The sequence below is a fragment of the Struthio camelus genome, chromosome 26, assembly GCF_040807025.1.
Source record: "Struthio camelus isolate bStrCam1 chromosome 26, bStrCam1.hap1, whole genome shotgun sequence".
NCBI classification, from domain to species: domain Eukaryota; kingdom Metazoa; phylum Chordata; class Aves; order Struthioniformes; family Struthionidae; genus Struthio; species Struthio camelus.
This window is the reverse complement of record NC_090967.1, coordinates 7127193-7139883: the sequence shown is the minus strand read 5'-3', so window position 1 is coordinate 7139883 and position 12691 is coordinate 7127193. Positions and strand designations below refer to the sequence as shown.

The 12691-nt window shown below is 49.7% G+C and overlaps 1 protein-coding gene across 2 annotated transcripts in view; it reads left to right on the top strand.

Moving 5' to 3' along the window:
* STK11 (serine/threonine kinase 11) overlaps positions 1 to 12245 on the top strand; it is a 50761-nt gene extending 38516 nt beyond the window's left edge. For both annotated transcript variants that reach the window (XM_068920435.1, XM_068920434.1), the window contains exons 9-11: positions 373 to 566; positions 9575 to 9809; positions 11549 to 12245. In XM_068920435.1, coding sequence (XP_068776536.1) covers positions 373 to 566; positions 9575 to 9783 — 403 coding nt within the window. In that variant the 3' untranslated portion in view covers positions 9784 to 9809; positions 11549 to 12245. The remainder of the gene's footprint in view (positions 1 to 372; positions 567 to 9574; positions 9810 to 11548) is intronic.
* The last annotated feature ends 446 nt before the right edge of the window (positions 12246 to 12691 follow it).

Here is a 12691-nt window from a genome sequence, read left to right as displayed (position 1 = left end):
CCATGCACTCAAGTATATCTTGCAGTAGACACCAATATGCTAACAGCTGGGCAGACCTGTTAAAGTTGCTTCTTAAATGGCAAAGCACCCACTGGTTGGAAAACCTTGAGAGGTGGCTTGCGCAGCTGTTAGAGTCCCTGCAGTACAGCCAGCAAGACCAAGGCTTGACTTTCTTGAAATTTGCCTCTCTAGGTTATTGTACAATAAAAACCTGCAGTGACATAAAACTGGCTAGCAAAATTTCTACAAATGAGAACTCCGTAGCTTTGAATGTTAGGGTGGAATGGGAACCATCTCAAATAGCAAAGACTTCCTTATACCTTCTAAAAGTGAAGCTATACTGATGAAACTCTGCTCTTGGACTCTTTGCAGTTGGTTTCGTAAGAAACATGCTCAGGCAGAGGCTCTGGTCCCCATACCTCCCAGCCCGGAGACAAAGGACAGGTGGAGGAGTATGACGGCGGTGCCTTATCTGGAAGATCTGCATGGCTACAATGAGGAAGAAGATGATGACCTGTATGACATTGAAGATGATATCATCTACACTCAGGACTTTACAGTACCAGGTAGGAGAGAAGGATGCTGGGATGAGGAGGGCAGAGGAATGTTTGTTTTGTTTTATCTTTTTCCTTCATGCCTGTTTAAAGGTTTCAGGAAAGGCCCTGAGGTTTGAGCTTTCAGCAGTTGAGGAGACTATTGATTATTAAGTGGTGAGAGTGACGCACAGTGTTTGAGTGAGCCACGATGCTCCGGATGTCTTGGTTCTTTATTTGATCAAACAAGATGCCCCTTCCTGTGTGTTACCCACATGCCAATTTCCTTCCTTGCATCCAGTAATAGCTTTTTCCTGCATGATTCTTGTTGTTCAGCACACTTAATTCTTTTGGCCAGTTTTACTAGACTATCTGTGAGTTATTTTGGATCGGAGCCCTAAAATGACTCAGTGTTCAGAGTAGATGGCACATCTGGGGAAGAAGGGTACTTATAGCCTTGTACTTTGAGACTTATTTTTTCTGCTCCAGTCTTTGTAACTGTTTGATTACAGAATTGCTTCTTTCTTTGTTTGGGTTCTCCTGTTTTTAAAGTAAGCCAACCAGTAAGTACAGAATTTGGAGTAGTGGGCTGGATGCGTGGATTTAACCAAGCAGTTTTTGCAATAGTGGTGGAAATCAAGTAGTTTTTCTTCTCTGGCCCCTCTGTTTCTATAAGCTGTGTTAACTTGTGAGGAGAAGACTGAAGGGCATGTCCTTGGGAAGAGATAAAGACAAAGACTGGTTGTCTTTGCAGTCACTGCTAGCAGTGCTACTAGTCAACTGAGGCAGCAATTTTTGTCTCCCTGTCTATACTCTCATTTCCTAAATCCACGCATAACTTAATTGTTCTGAAGTCTTCAGTGTGCTCTAGCTTAGTTTTATTGGGGTGTTTTTTTTGTTTTTTTTTTTTTTGAGGGAAGGTTTTAAGTACTATTTGTAGGGGTGCTGATATACTTTACCACAGTGTGATTCAAAGTAGCTGGGACTGAGCCTTCTCAGCTGATAAGGGAAAGCCCTAGTTTCTGTAGTGCAGGACTCGCCAAATTAGTTTCAGTTTCTCTTCTGATAGACAGGTGGGATTCTGTAGGTCTGAGTATAGGCAAAGTCTGGTTCCACCTGTGCAAAATGTTGTGCCTGAAGACCTTGTCTTGCTCTTGGTTTCCTGGTTAGATGGACATAGTTTTCTTGATCCTGCTCAGTCAGGAAGCAGTCCATCATGGAAGAATAGTGTCAGGCAGATATTAGCTTTGAGTTGTACCCAATGTCCAAAATTCTCTTGGGCAACAACTTAAACCAAGATTGGCCTCCCAGGTAGCTCTTATCAAGGGATAGAAGGCAGGAGAGACCGCTTTGAGCGAGCCAAGCAGACTGAGCCAGCGGAGTCTTAGCTCCATGCTATGTGGCATCCTTGGGTAACAGTCCCCAACAGGGAGCCTGCATGAACGTTCAGCCAAACGGATATGTAGGTGGGTCGGAGGTAGAGCCTGCCAAGATGGAAGGAGCCTCATCAAAGTGAAATGGATTATTCCAAGTGCTGATTCACTGGTGACAGTCAGACCTCTTCTAACAGAACTGATGACCCAATGCCAGCTGGGTGACCTGCAGAGCTTCCTGTTCTTTGCTCTCTTCTTACATCCCACACTTTTTTTAATCTTAGAATTTGACCAGGGCCAGGGCTTTTCACATAGCCTCATGGAGACTTTTTAAAAGGAGGGTTCCTTTTAAAAAATGATAGACTCATTGAAGCAAATACTTGATTGCTAGGGCCTATCTAAGCACAAGAGCAGGAAAGAAGAGAACTTGCCAGATGCCTTCCATTTCTAATGCAATGCTTCCTTTCTGAACTGGTTTCAAGAGGCAGAAGGAAGGTGTGGCTGGTTTGTGTGTGCCTATAATGTCCCTTGAAGGACCAAGTGAGAGTTCTGGTGGGAGTGGGATCCCAGACTTTATCCTGCTTCTACTCTAGTGCTTATAGCACCTTTTAAATTGAGGTTAAATGCATGATTTAAACTCCTCTGAAATTGCTGTATGAGGAGCTTTGTAGGAGTAGATCTGTTGCACTTAGCGCTTGACTACCTAGCAGCAAAACCCAAGAACCCACAGGACAGTCTATTATTGCTTCTTTGGCATCAGTCTAGAGAATAAGCATATGTATATTTCTAACAGTGCTCTGTTGCTTTCCTGTGCGTTCCCAGCTGCAAAGGAGGAAGCTGAGGCAGGGCTTAGAGGACAGAGCAGAGCACTGAGCAGTTGAGTCAAGCTGTCTGGAGAGGAAGCTGTGCTCCCATCAGCCGTGAGCATAGAAGAGGAGTGGCAAGCTTAGCCTAGGTTTGAGAGTCACTGCCCTCTTGTGCTTCCTGTGGCCTGAGCTAATGGCAGTGGCTGGAGAGTGCAGAATCATCTCCTTGCTTTCCCCAAGCTTCAAGATGCTTCCCATTGTTAAGGTAGTTGAATTATTTCAAAAGCAGATAATTCTGTTCTGCAGTGGAATCTTTCTTTAGTTTTTTTGGATTTGTATTTTTAAACACAGGCTAGTTGTAGGGGTCCAGCATGCTGCTGAGGAAGAAGCACAGCTTGTGACACTTGCTGAGTAGCTCAAATTATGACTGATTTCTTTAACTCCATCCCTTTTAGAGTGGGTTATTCTGCCTGTGTAATCCAGCCCATTTCTCCAGTCCTGCCATACTGAATGATTTCACCCATATGATGTGTTCCTGACTTTTCTCACTCTAGTTAAAACGTTTGGCTTCTTTTTGACTTTTCTACTAATGATTAGCCTACTGCCTGGTTTATGCACTTCAGAGTGATAAAAGATGAAAACTTAGGCAGACTTTCAACTTTAAGGAGTGATCATATGTCCAGCAGGCCCAGGGGGGAGATCTGTGTCTGTTCTGCTTGCTGGTGAGGGTCTCTGGCCCGTGGTGCTGCTGCTGTGCATTGCATGTTACCTTTGTATTGGAGAAAAACGCTCTGCAGGGTTTTTTTTGAAGAATAGCAGGATGTGTGGGATCCCTTTCCCAGTCAGTGAGAGCTGGTGTTGAACCCTCTGCACGGAGTGGACCGTGTGCCCATGTGAGCAGTGAGTGAAGAGAACACCTTCCTGCTATTCAACTGTTGGTATCCACTCTTGGGCCTCCTACCGCCATAGGTAGCTGGGGCTGCATCCCACGGGCAGCATTGTTTCCCTGTGCGTGCACGTGCACGCGCTGGTGAGAGGTGCTCTTCCAGCAGTAGCTAGCAGCAGTGTTGATCTGCCAGCTGAGGTGGATGTTCCCCCGACACACAGGCAGGTGACTATTATAGTGGGAGATCATCTCCAGAATGGTAATATCAGCTATTATACACTTCTAATGCAAACAGCAGTATTTAAACCCAAATAAGAGCTGTCACTTCAGAAAGTGACAGGCAAATTACTGGAAGATGTGTGAAGTTCTCATGCATAATTTGCACTGTTTCAGAGGGATTAGAGACCAAAGTTTAATAGTGGCCCCATAGACCAGCACTTCCCATATTACAATTAGCCTGTGTGGGTAGACTGAACACAATTTTCTTTTAATTAAAACTTGAATGGTGATGTTCTTTGAACCTTTCAGTTATTTCACGAGTTGTTGTATAATATTGCTCAGGTAGCTAGTGAAATAAAGCATTGTTTCCAGGCAACCTAAACGTCCCCTTAATTATTTAGCACTTGGGTGTTCTGCTTTTGTGGAGATGGTAGACTGAATTGGACAAGTCCATGAGTGGTGGATTCATTCACTGTCAAACACAATAGTCTGGGTGTAGCCTACAGCGCTCAGGAAGTCCCCAAGGAACTGACCATCTGGAGCAGGAGAAGGGTTCTCTGCTGGATGTTCTGGTGCCGCTTTCCTGAGCACCCATCACTGACTGCTGTCAGCAGGGCACTGGGTTAGGTAGACCTTTGCATCTGAACACGTATGGCTCTTTGTTCTCAAATCAAGGACTGTATTTGATCAGCGTGGAGCTAATTCTTCTCTCATCAGACATATCGCCTATGGCTCGACTTGCTCTAGAAAAGACAAAAAGCACAGCCCAGATTGCCCACAAACTTGGCAAGAACATATTTGATTCAGGCTTAAACACGGGGCAATTGAGAACCGGTTTGCTGTGTTGCATCGTTCTCTCCATTTTATCCTACAGCTTGTGATCAGGAGTAATGAAGGTCAAGCTGTTCATAGGACTTGTGAAGATACCTTAAAATAAGACCCCTAACAAAAGCAAGGACAATAGGGGCTGGTGAGGTGGGATATAGAGGTGCAATCTGACAGGTTAAATGTTTGTGATGGGCAGAAATCTGCTCACCAGAACTGCAAGACTCCCTCATAGTTTATGTGAGGAACGGGGGATGAAGAAGGAATCTTGCTTGGGTATAGGCTGTGCTTTATTGCCTTTGACATTTGCAAAGGCAAGGGGGCAACTTGCAAAGAGAATAAACTTAATCTTTCTTTCCCCGGTCTTCCTGCAGGATCCTTTTGAACTTGTTCAGCTCTGTGTATTACGCTCCTAACAGATTGACATTGTATTAAAATAAAATTAAAAAAAAAAAACTTGTTAATGACTGATCAATTCAGTTGTAGTTCCTTTGGGCAGCAAGAGCATGAGTATCTGTGACTCATAGGTGGGAGTGGGTGTTTGATTAGCGAGGGAAAGAGGGAACCTCATTAAATCTTGTGTTCTTCAGAGAAAGAAGGGGCTTTGAGAATGTGCTTTTATTTTTAAAGAGTTATTTAAAGATTTATGCAGCTCCATAGAGAGCCTTAACTGTTACATGCCCCTGGTTCAATCTGTGTTAAACATCTCATCTGACGGAAGTGCTGAGGAGAGAATACTGAGACATTGAGCACGTGACAAACCATTCTTTCCAGAAGTGGCTGCCTTCTTATTTGGAGAGGGAGCATATGCAGTAAATGGATTTAAGCATCTTGCTTGTTGCCTTTGTGCTGCATTTCAGATTTAGAAGGCTGTGCTCTGCTGTTCGCCCATCCTGTTAACCCTTCTCCTTCAGCTGCAGCCCCTGCCTCCTGCAGGGGCAAATGGCTGCATAGCTTGCTTTTTTTTGTTGTTGTTTCTCTCCTTTAGCATCCAACCTGAGGCTGGAAAACAAAGGCAAGGCTAGAGTCTTAAAGTAATGCCTGGCATTTGAAAAGATGTGTTTCTAGCTGCAAATCACATGTGCATGTTTACCTGACAAACACAGCTGTTCAAAAGCTCTTCACGGTTTTATTTTGAAACCTTTTTTTGTGCCTGAATGAGCTGGACAGAGCCATTAAGAAATGTGAGAGGTGGCAAGGACGAACACGCACATACTCAATGCCTCTCAGCCCTCCTTTTATTTATTTTATTTTTAGCACTGTTCAACTGGTAATGGTAAGGTAGGAGATAGTTGTTCAAACAGACGCGGCACTGGGTCACTGGCTTCCGCGTGGGCAGACAGTTGCCAAGATTTCATCCCATGTTGAATTTTTATTTTCATTAATTTGCACGTCAGCAACTGTCGTTGGTGAAGGAGGTAAAATTAGCTTGCAATTCATCCTCCCGCCTTAGTATCCATAATAGATTCTGGGATTGTTCTTTTGAAGGAGGGTGGGAGGGGGAGGAATAATCACACAAAAGACGAATGAGCTGGTTAGATTTTTTTTTCCCCTCCCCAGTCAAAAATGTTAATTGATTTGGCCTGAGTTCAGCTGAGGGAGAGGAAGGATAAGTGTTCAGCTTTGCTCTGAATGGGGCTATTGGAGGCTCTGCAGGCATGTAATTAGAACATAGGAAGAAGTAAAATAAAACCTAAACTCTGAGTGGGGAAGCATGGCCAGGATGCAGTGGTCTCAGGCAGCAGCTTGACCATAGTGAGCTGTGAATACTCATGAGTGACTGGGGAAAGCCTAGTTCCTAGAGGATCTCCGAGCGGCCAGCATGTCCCCTGCTTCTAGAGGGGCTTTCAGAGGTTGAATGCTTCAGCTTTTTCTATCAAGTCACCCTCTCTTAAGGGATCAGAAGCTGAAAACGGATCAGATTGATAGCTGGTCTGCAACTGGCAGGGCTGCTGAGTGTGGTTAATTCTGCTTCATGCTCTTGAACTACTCAGTTTACCAGTCATGTTCAGGAAGGTCCTTGGTAATAGGTCCTTCCACCATGGCATGGATGGAGGTGCCTCCGTTCTTTATGTGATGAGCTACATGAGGACGCAGATCTATATTCCCCAGGAGATGCAAGGTTGGTGGCTCCAACCTGAGGAGAACAGTAGGTGTCCGGCATCAGCCCTGGAGGCAATAGGCCTGGGTGTACAAAGCTGTACAAGCTGGCGAATTCATCCTTCTCTTTTGCAGTGGCAAGGCAGAAATGCTCAGGTAAGCTCCAAGAAGCCAGTAACTGGGAGCTGTTTCAAGACTTAGTTGAGCCACCTGGGAGGAATACAAGGGGCAGCTGCCCACCAGCAAGTCAGTGGGGGAAGCAGCCTCTTCTGCCTGGGATCAATTGCACTTGTAACCCCAAATCACCCCACAACAGTCAGATCAATTCTAACCTCCCTCTCTTGCAGCCTTTGGATCCCTGTGTGGTAGTGCTTCCCAAGCCTCTTGTAGACCAGCCTCACCTCTCTTTGGCCCCGTGTGTGCTGTTCTGGTTCAGAGGGCCTTACTCTGGGGTGCTGGCATGCCCAAACCACAGCACAGGGCAGGTGCTCCCAAACTTTTAACAAGTCAGAGGCACAACTGACTAGTTTAAATCAGCAGGGTAACTTCTCCAGGTGATTCCTGCTTAGGCCCAGCTCTTGAGCTAAGCTAGCTTTTTTTCTTGGCACATCCAACCTTTGTGCACTCTGGCTTCCCTGGTGCTCACAGCCTGCTCCAGTCCAGGCTGGCTTTGGAAGCTACTAATCTGCTGACTTGTTTCTGAGTATGCATTTCTATTCTAGCCTGATGGATATTGCTGCAGCCTGCACTTTCCTCCACTGGTTATGACCCCCCTGTCTCTGCACAGGTGAGGCTTTACCAAAGCTGTTCCTTGTTAGGCCAGAGCCTGGTGGTTTGGCTGAGGCAGAAGGCTGGTGACCTGGGCTGGGTCGCAGCTGCTGCCAGGCTGCTGTTTTGTTTCTCTGCAACTGTTCAGTGAAACTGATCCCTCCCCTGTGCATCCCTTCAGGGGGAAGAAAGGTGGGTGCTGAAGATGGGCTTGTCTAAAGAAAGTGACCTCCAAGCCCCCTTGCAGCTTTTGTTTCCCAAATGACTTTTCTACCCACAGGGGAGGACTTGCTGCGCCTAGTTGCAGGAGTCCCTGTAAAAGCCAGGCAGAGATGGAGGGAGGGAGCAGAGCGAGCAGTGACCTGCATAGCCCTGCAGCAGCAGTGATGCCCTGGAGGAACGCGTGGAGGCACCGGAGAGAGCAGGGGTCGGGGTAGACTCTTGCTGTTCTCCAAAGGAGAAGCTCCTCTCCCACCACCCCATCCCTGTGCGTGTCCCCCTCCTCCCCCGAGCTCAGCAGCGGTGGGGTGATCGTTGGCGCAAGTATAGAGATGACGTGCCGTTCGGCCTTGGTGGGGAAAGGATTGAGCATCCTTTAAAGAAAATTATACATAATCGCCTTACAGCCTTCGCTTCCACTCAAACCTCTGAGTCATAACTGAAGGGCCCTGGAGCGTGACGTTCCTTCTGGAAGGAAATTGCCTTGGCTGGATCCGGTTTGGGGGGGCGGGGGGAGAGCTGGGAATCTGACGAATCCTCCACGCAGCCCTGCATCCGCCCGGGGGATGCACTGCGTTACTGATGGGGGGACGTGCCGCATTACGTGTGCAATGGGGTCCTCTCCCTCTCGGGGCCAGGGCTGTCCAGGCTGTAAGGGCAGGGCATGGTATGGTTGTCCCTCCCCTCTGAACACTCCTGGCTGAATGGATGTGACCTGATCCTGAATCCAGCTATGGTGGCAGACAGATGCCTCTGGAAAAGGCTCCTATCTGCTGTGCTGAGTCATTCAGAGTGAGCCCTAAGCGGGGGAGATGGGCTTCTCGAAAGTGGATGCAGCATAGGCTGTTCTCACATCTGGATGTGCCCCTTAGGGAACAGTGGCATTTGTGTCCCTGCTGCGTTGCTGTTTAAACAGCAACTGTGCCCCCTTCCCCCCACCCCCCCTACCCCCCGCAGCGGCTGCACTTCATGAGCAAAGCAGATTTTCCAATGCATTGTAAATGCTGATTATTTGTTTTACAAACGTGTCTTAAGCCCCTAGGTGCTCTGCAGGTAGGTAGCTTAGACTGACTTGCACCCTTCTGGAGAGAAGGTAACAAAAGGGAGGGAGGAGAGGAAAACAAACTGTGGAGGAGGAGTGAGTTGGCTCTGCGGCTGCCCAGCTGTATGGCTCTGGCCACAGACCAAACTGCTGCCTCAAGTTTCGGCTCCATTGACTTCACGTGCTCCTGCAGCCTTCATTGGCACTATCAATATGGAGCGTTGTGTGCCCTCAGAGCACCCCGCTCAGCGGTGCTCGGGGTCCTGGAAAGGGCTGCACGCTTCCCTGTGCTCACGCTGCAAGGTGGTAGCTTAACTGCAGACGTCTGGGACGCGTGGGTGCCAGCGCAGGCCGTGTGCAACGTGCTCCCTGGCCCGCCAAGAGAGGAAGCGTGCACGCAGTCAGCCCCAGCCTCGGAGGCCTGGGCCTGCTGTGCCCACACTGCTCGCTCATTGCCTCAGCGTCTGTCTTCGGTTTTTTGCTTGCACTGAATGCTTACTAGGAACCACCAACCCCCGTGTGCCTGAGAGAAACGTGGGTAAAGTTGGACTTTGTTCCCACCTATGGGAGCTAGGAGGGAGGGAGATACGGTCTCAAACTCCCTGCTTCATGGAGTTGCCATTTGGACTATGTTGCCTGTAGTCCTAGAAGACACACAAACTTGCTGTAGTTTTCCTCAGAAGCCACATGCGTTCTGAGTGACTGAAAGAGCTGATCTTCAGTTGAAGTGATGCTCTGGAGCAGGGCCGATGCTCTGCTGCAAGCTGCCTGCCCTCCGCCTCACCATCTCGCTTCCCTTGCAGGACAGGTGCCTGAGGAGGAGGCAGGGCAGAACGGGCAGAGCCGCAGCAAAGGGCTGCCCAAGGCCGTGTGCATGAACGGAACGGAGACGGGACAGCTGAGCACCAAATCGAAGGCAGAGCGGCGAGCAAGCGCCTCTTCCAACCCCTCCCGCAAGGCCTGCTCTGCCAGCAGCAAGATCCGCAAACTCTCCACCTGCAAGCAGCAGTGAGGCGGGAGTGCTCGCGCTCGTCACAGGTACGGGGACCGAGTGCCCGCTGGTGGTGGGGATATCCCTGGGTACTTGCTCAGGAAAAGTGGGGAGGGCTTTTCATCATGCTCCAGTAACAGGCAGCAGAAAAGGGCTGGAAAAAGGTGTTTTGGTAGGTCCATGCGACCCAGTTGAGGAGAAGGGAGAAGAGGTCTGTGTCCTGAGCAGCCCCCTGAGAATCCCCCTCGGCATCCAGAGCCCGATGCCCTGTGGTGCCCCAGATACCCCATCAGTAATGGGAGGTGCAGAGCCAGCCTGGCTGTGCCGGGGGACCCTCACGTGCTCCCTCTTCCTCATGCCCTGCTCCGCTGCCTGCGTTGCTCTGCTCTACCCTCTTCTCCCTCCAAGATGCTGCCACGTCAGGCAAGAGCTGCTGTCATGAACCCTTTCTCCCTCCTGGACCGTGACCGGGATGTGTCATGACAACCCCTTTCGTTGGCACTCCTCCCCTTCCCCCGCACTCTGCGGCCTGATGCTGCTGGTTTCTCCCCGGCCCCCCTGGCTGTAGGGACAGCTTTTCGCCGAGTGCAGAGCCTCCAGCATGCTGAGGAGCTGGGCTGCAGCAGGCTGCCGAGCACGGGGGGCTGCCCCTCTCTGAAGGGGAGGCTTTTGGGGTGTCCCTGAGCAAGGCCCCAGTGGGATTTCCCTGTGACCTGGGAGGTGGTCATGTTGGCTGTGGGACTGCCAGCCAGCGACCTGCGCAGACCCCTTCCTATCCCTGTCTCTGGCGTTTGGGGAAGCTGTGAGCCCTCCCTGCTCCCCCCCCCCTTCTTTTCCGGCTCTTTCCTTAGCTCTGCAGCCCGGTCCCCTTCTTCCCACCCCTCATTCATAAGTGAGCCAGCAATGACTCATGTTCAGCACTCATCCACCCCCGTCCTCACTCTTGCGCTCGTCACAGGCGCTCTGTGGGGCTGAGGCTCTGTTATCTGTTTGGATCACGACCAGCTTTGGTGGTGTGAAAAAAGCCAGGAATAAAAGCCTGTTCCTCCCCCTGCAGCTGTCAGGCCCGCGCGCTGCGCTCGGCCCGTGTGGCAGCTTTAATCTTTAATTCATGGCTGGGAATGAGTCACCTGCACGGGGAGTTACTGTATCAGCAAGCAAGTGCCTTGGCTGCGGGTCTCCCTGGGGAGCTGCTGCTCCTCTCGCCCCTTCCTTCCTGCTCAGTTACCCCAGTGTGGGGGCTCGCCCCCCCTGCACTGCTGCCAGCCAGCAGTCTCTGGGAAGGAGAAGGTCTGTGCAGGCTGCCAGAGCCTGGTTAGGTCATTGCCTTCCATCTCCCGGCACTCCAGCATGGATTACAGGGGCTGCCAGGATAGAAACCGCCTGCTTCTAGCGGTGCCCTTCCCTTTAGTCAGTGCCTTAAAGCATTTGAAAAAGGAAAAAAACAGTCCTAGCTCCTCCTTTTCATGAATGAAGCTCCTTGACTACATCTTCTTGGATTTTTGCTTCCCAGCTTGAAGGGGCAGCTCCAGGGCACCTGGCCAAACGGCTGGGCTGGGTGCTAGGTGAGCACCCCCACCTCCTCTGGCCAGTACACGCTCCCAAGCCCCCCTCTCCCCCTCGCTTTCTATTTACGAGGCACCCATGGGAGTCTGAGCCCTGGTGCAGGGGTGTGATTTGTCCACGGTCACTTCGGTGGCCAGGAGCAGAGGTGGGGCTTGGACCCCAATTTCGGCACCAGCCTAGTCCTGCCTAATGTTCTTCTGTGTGTTCTCCCGTAAAACAGTGTGTCCCAGGGCCCGGGCCAGCCTGCATCCCACATCCTCGCCCCATCTCTGTGTCTCTCCTGGGAGCGGACTATGCTTGCAATCCAAAAAGAAAACAAAGGAAACCAACCAAGGAAAATGCCCCCCACCTCCCCTGCTGCCCCCTCGCTACGGACAGCACCAGGAATCAGAAGCTGATGGTGGCGAGACCCTACTTACCACCTTGGAAGAAGAAATCTCTAGCTGCGAAGATGCTGCCCCTCCTCCCCCCAATCACTCTTTGCCAATCAAGACACTGATTCTGTTTTTAATTTTGCGATCGGAAGGGTGGGATGAGCAGGGTCGGGGTGCGATGGGATCGACACCCCTCTCCCCGCCGGGGGTCCTGCCATGCCCACCCTGGCTGTGTAGAAGTCGTGCAAAGCCATTGCCGTGCACTTTATGTTTTAGACTACTGTTATATATTATATATTTTCCTCTTTTTTGTTTATATTTGCGGTATATTTAGAGATTCCTACACATCGTGATGTGTTTAAAATAAACCAGATGAGGAAAAAAAAAAACAGGTATTAAGACAAAGCAAAACTCTATTAAACCTGCATGCTGTAAAAGGGCTCAGAAAAGGGAATGGGTGCGTTCATAGTCTTTTTTTTTCTTTTTCTTTTTTCTTTTTTTTTCTTTTTTTTAAGAAAAAAAAATAAAGTGAAAACAGAGGTGGATTTCATGTCCTTCCTCCTGCAACAAGAGGGTAAGGGGGGAAGCAATATAGGTCTTGGACCAGCCTATCTGACTGGGGCTGCACTCCTCATGGGTGGATGTGGGCCATCAGCCAGCCAAAACTTGCTCTTTTTTGAGCAGGTGTAGGCTGTGGGGGTGATGCCCGGGGGGCAGCAGCACCTTACCTGTGGGTCTTGACTACTCGTCTCTCTGGGAGGAAGGAAAGGACGGTCCCCCCCACCCCAGGACGCCCGGGCAGGGGGACCGAGGTGGGGAGGCAAGAACCAAGCTCAGAAAAGTCACAGGTTTGGTTTTCTTGTTTTGTTTGTTTAGTTTTTATCTCCTTTGTTTATAGACATAAAAAGGCTGAGTTGTAGTTTGAGTTACTGCTTTGCCCAGAGACTTTGCAGAGGGGAAGGAGCAACCTGGCCTCTTTACTCACATGC